The following is a 5,506-nucleotide window of genomic DNA, read 5'->3' as shown; positions in this document are numbered from 1 at the left end:
GCAGGAACAAGACAATACTAACTTGAACTTTGTATTTGCCAGAAAAGAAACACACCATAAAGACCAGCTTTTGATGTACAGACAACCGTTGTGTTAAACAGGGGGGGTGGGGGTGGAAAGCTTAATTATATTTACCTTTTGATCTCCTTGGATCATTTGTAAATCCTTCAGTGACTTCTCTAGCTTGGACTTCTCATCTAGTGCAGCTGTAGCCTGTGATACATTAGAAATGTAAAACCTCAGAAACATATTTCAATTAAAAACCTAAGAACAATAACCATGGGATTCTTATTTAGATATTTTTTAATATGTAAACAGCATTAAGTATCCAAGGTTACAGGGAATTTACCTGTGTTTCTATGGTCTTCAGTCTGGTCTTTAACTTTTCGTTTTCTTCTTGGAGACAAGCAACTGTCTTTGGGTTAATGAATGAGAAAAAGTTTGTGAACACCCTTGTGTTATTTTGAATTTTCCAAATATTTCAGGTAAGGAAATATGCTCCATAGCTTAGGAAAGCAAACAAGCTTCTAAATGCTTATAAAAATGGCTTTCATAAGAAATCCATAATCCATTTATTTATTGTGTTTTCTGCCTCATTTGGCAAGAAATTTAAGTCTCCAATTCTACTGTAATATATAGGACCGTTCACTTAAATCTGTCACATGCTTTACTAAATTGAGATTAGCGAACTTGGCATCTTGTTAGTATAAAGATTCATGATACAGAAAATTGCATGTTCAGAGATGCAGATCTCATTGCTGCTCATCATTTGTATTTTCAATCAACAGGCAAATAAGAATTTATTCATAGTTCCTGTTTAAAAGAGACAAATACCAGGTTACTACCTATTACGTTCTGTGTCACAGAAAACAACCATGCTTTATCAGTCAGAGTAAATTCACCATATAAGCTTTAAATTATATTTGAGGAAAAAAAAAGATATCACATGCACATATTCAACAAAAACTGTTATGAAACAGATTTCAAATTATTTTTGAAAGAGAACTACATTGTTCTATAAGTAAAATACAAGTCTGAATTCTTGAATGCTCTAATTATGTTAATGGGTAACAACAATTTGATTCAGACACTGTACTTGACAGATCATTTTGGTAATGCAGAAGACAACAGAAAACACAACTCCTTGCTAAATATCTTGACTGCCATAACTTAAAAGTGTATTGTAAGAAGCATGGCATTTTAAAAAGTTCAACTGAACTAAATGAGTTCAATACCTAATAAAAAACATTAAATACTAGAATGTGTTTTGTAATTCTGAAAATCTTTGGCAAGTGGGAAATCAGATGCTTTCAAAACTAGTAAACTCCAAATTCTTTAAGTGCCTGTTTCTTTAGGAGGAATTTAACCAACTAACAAAAGACAAAAGACTGAATGTAGTAAGATTGACTTTGAATGATACCGAAAATGTCTGATAACCTAATCATTTCAGGCAGCTGCATTATTGTAATTTACTTCCTTGTTGGAAAACCAGCCAGCTGCACGGAACAAACTGAATACTGCTTTCCACTAATTTACCCCATTAAATGGAAAAATAAATAATTACAGAGGCCAAAATGTCTTTGCAAAAGGAAAGTTAATACTGCAATACGTGTTAGAGACCATAACACACAATAAATTTAAGATGCTTTACAATGTTATTAATTTATTAGCATTTTACTTTACATTTCTGGGGTATATTACCTTGATGTCTATATAGTGACAGGCACATTTTACAAATGTTACTGTACAACTATCCAGTTCAGTTGAATAAGCAGAATGGTCATTGACCACAACTGCACGAACAGATAAGTTCTTACCTTGTTTAGCAGCTCTGACCCACCTTCATTTAATGGAGCCAGTTTTGGTTTAATGAGATCTGCACTAGGCTAAAGAAATAATAAAGATTAAAAAATTAAATTATTCTGATTTCTAGGAGAAAGAAAAATATTCCTTTAGTCTGTAAAATAACTGTTGACAGTCAATTCAGCTTTCTTTTGTGAAGCAAATGAACGACCTTTTATTTTAAGTTCATTTTTTACTGGTACCTTGGCTCCTAAGTTATATACTTCACTTTCAGTTAAACAAAAATACTGCATAGAGACATAAAAGGATTGCAAACTTGAATGTACAACAGACTACCAATGCTGCAGCAACCAAAAGACAAAGGAGTAAGGAAAACAGAAAAAAAATATTTGAGTGATTGTAAAAAGTGTTTACATAGCTCCAAATAATTTTCTTATTTTAAGTATTCAAATGTAATATGTGTTAACTAAATATACCTTTACAGTACAAACCAAGTAACGTGCAACCATAATCATACAAGATAAGCTAGAGTAATATCTGTATTATGGAACCTTCTCAGCTCTTGACTCCATGTTGGGACAAGCGAATGTCCCAGTCCTACCCCAGTTTCCAGGGGGAAGGGAACCCAGGAGCAGACGCTCCAACACATCCCTGATCTGTCTGACTTTGGAACGAGGATTATGAAGCATGACCCGGATGTGCAGAATTTGCAATCAGGAAACAGCCAAGGCAATTCAGTGAGAGCCTTGGTGCCGAACTGCAAAATGCTACCTTTTGGAGACTTTCAAAGACTGTTTTGAAAAAGACTGGGTTTTTTGTTTTGTTTTTCTCTCTTAAGCACAACAAGTCAGTACTAAGTATTTTAAATGTCTGTCATGACTCCACATGACATTTGATTATGATTTGATTAAAATAAAACTCTACCTTCTTGTTCGAAGATGTAAATTCTGACTTTTCAAACTCAGCAACCTGTTCCAACAATTCTCTTGAAAAGAAAAATAAAGGGAGACATTTATTTACTAAACTGCTATGGTATGAAACCCATTTTACCAGGCTGATGCTATGTTCTTTATCGCATGTAAGATTCTCGTAGAAGTACAGAATGAAGTCCTATGCAAATACAATGAATGCAACAGATCATGTCATGCAGTGGCATGGTATATGCATTAGAACTGTAAGATTTAGCATGTTTGATTAAAATATAATCTACTCCGACAACAAAGGCTTTTTAATCAAATCCTATCACCTGTTTTTAATTGATTAGTTCAAGTAAGAACATTACCAATAAAAACATCTTCCTGACAAATCTGAAGTATCAATTTATAACAAATTTGTGTATCTTGCTACTTTATAGATGGAAGACTTGAAACTAACCTATCATCAATACAATAGTAAAAGAATAGCCTTCTGTGGTTAGGAAAAGAATGCAAATAGTCAACATTTTGACGTTTTCTTATTACTGAAAGGCATTCTGTATAGTCCAATATATGTTACCGATTCTCCAATTCAGAGACGTCTGTCTGTAACTTAAGGTACCATTTCTCAGCCTGCGAAAAGAGCTGCCGCAGAAGTAAAACATTGGTGTAAGTTGTATTTATGAGCTCTGACTCCACTTCACTGTGTACAACAGTCCGCAGTCCATCCAGCATGTCTGCCACCTCATCAACTGTGAAGGTCTCCTCAACCAATCTAAACAGAGCAGTCAAGATGAGTCATGTATGATAAAGGTTAACAATTTTGCATTGTTATGAGACCTCACTACAGGTATCACTCTTCTACAATGCAATGTCCTTCTGAAAACATCCACTGTCAGTAGTTATTAGATGACCATAGCACTACTAATTGGTTATTGGATTTAAATTTTCTCTTAGAAACATTACAATCACAAATATTACTTCAGCTACAGTCTTGCATGAAATTTAGACGTCAGAAGCAAGATATAAAGCAATGTCATGCTGTCAATATCTATGTTAATTCCTAAGAATTTGAACAACTTAGTTTTAAAAGGACTTGACTTGTAACATTTGGAAAATTATTGGGTCTTTCTTCCTCACTAAGAACATAACAAATGTAAAGGGAGAAAAGTCGTCCCATCAAGCATTTAAACTTGTGATTGTTGCTAGCATATTTTGCTTTATTCTTGCTCAGAACCATCCCTCACGGTACCTGCTGTCCTTAAGGTCCTGAAAACAAGAATCCACTGTTTTGAGACACAGGCCACGCTTGAAACGAGCAAAGCGCATGTAGTTGATCACTTCATTCTGGTGGTGCTCATTAAGGCCTAGCTCTGCCTGCAGATAAGGATATAAGCACAAAGACAAATATACACTGAAATAAGTAAAAAGGAGCCTAAGTATTGTGAAGGCTTGCCTTCTGACTAGTTTCTGTGCTTGCTTCATTGGGTTATCATGTTAACTAGTATGTTAAAAAACAACCATATTTTCACATGTGTAATTCCTGTATACCTCACAGAAGTGTTCCCCCTTTAAAAGCACCAGTACTTGGAAGTAAATCCGCAAGTGAACAGTACCCTCAGAAAAGTCATGCGAAATCAGAGACAGAGACAATCAGAGGATCAGAACCAGAAGGACTGTAGGGGAGAGGAGGCTCTTGGATAAATTTGTCTTTGCATTACATGTACATGTGTATAATGTAGCTGAATGATGTATCTTTTATAGCTGTACAAGCAAAAATACACAGGAAAGTATGTTATGCTTCTTTTACATATAAACTAACAAATTTTGAGTGATAATCTGAATTTGTTTCTCAACAGCCTATTGCCCAGAAACAAATATTCCCAGGGCAAATCAAGGAGGAAGCATTTTTACATCTGGCTAACTAGCCCTTCTATGTATGCCTCCATTTCAGAAGATTGACATGGCCAAGTACATTACAATAAATCTTGCTCATGCAGGTAGCACAAGTCACAAGGAGGCACAAGAAGGCATGAATGGGAGTTTAATCGCAGTCCCTGGAGAGCTGACACAACCAAAGGTGAAGTCCATTTCATTTACTCCAACATACTGAGTTAGTAGTGCTGGTGTCGGAGACAGGAATGTAGCAACTCGGACAAAACAGTTAATCTGATCACCTTGTCCTTATTAATCCAACTGCACAGCATAGCTCCTGCAAAAATGCAATACTTCAACACCTGGATGAACAATACTGAAAATGTGAGCACAGATCTCGACTACCTGGAAATTAAAGGCAGTCTAGGAAACCGCAACAGCAGTAAATAAAACAAGCTCTCATAATGTGGTTGAAAGTCCAGTGTCTCCCACAAAGTCCCACATCTTGCAAATGAGAGAACATACTGAAAGCTCAATTAACATTCTCTTTGCTGTTGCTGGGTTTTCTTTAGGTGAAATTACCTGTAACATCTGCATTCATTACAGATAGAAAAGAAGACCTATGCCAGTGCCAGTGCTGAAATCTCACAATCCAGACAACAGCTACAAAAGGACATTAAACTAATAGATATATAAGCTCAGGCCAAAGCCACTCATGATCTCCAAGCGCGGTTAAGCAGCCAGGGCATCGGATCCTGCAAAAACCCCAAGGTCCGCTAGTCTCCGCAGAGTTCCAACAGGGGTAGCACGGATGCCCAGGACGGCAGGCGGCAACAGCAGTCCCCGGGAGCGGCCCCCGCATGACGATGGGCCGCCTCCCTCCGGCGGGACTTGACCGGCCGCCTCCCTGCCCA

The 5,506-nt window shown here is 36.7% G+C and overlaps 1 protein-coding gene across 1 annotated transcript in view; it reads right to left on the bottom strand.

Moving 5' to 3' along the window:
• LZTFL1 (leucine zipper transcription factor-like 1) overlaps nt 1-4,089 on the bottom strand; it is an 8,549-nt gene extending 4,460 nt beyond the window's left edge. Inside the window, exons 1-6 of the mRNA XM_010297553.1 lie at nt 3,970-4,089; nt 3,298-3,492; nt 2,728-2,788; nt 1,818-1,886; nt 350-415; nt 136-213 (exon numbers count right to left, since the gene is read on the bottom strand). Coding sequence (XP_010295855.1) covers nt 136-213; nt 350-415; nt 1,818-1,886; nt 2,728-2,788; nt 3,298-3,492; nt 3,970-4,046 — 546 coding nt within the window. The 5' untranslated portion in view covers nt 4,047-4,089. The remainder of the gene's footprint in view (nt 1-135; nt 214-349; nt 416-1,817; nt 1,887-2,727; nt 2,789-3,297; nt 3,493-3,969) is intronic.
• Nucleotides 4,090-5,506: the final 1,417 nt, after the last annotated feature.

This window comes from Phaethon lepturus, unplaced genomic scaffold (assembly GCF_000687285.1).
Source record: "Phaethon lepturus isolate BGI_N335 unplaced genomic scaffold, ASM68728v1 scaffold57961, whole genome shotgun sequence".
In the NCBI taxonomy this organism is placed as follows: Eukaryota; Metazoa; Chordata; class Aves; order Phaethontiformes; family Phaethontidae; genus Phaethon; species Phaethon lepturus.
This window is presented reverse-complemented; position numbering and strand designations above follow the sequence as displayed.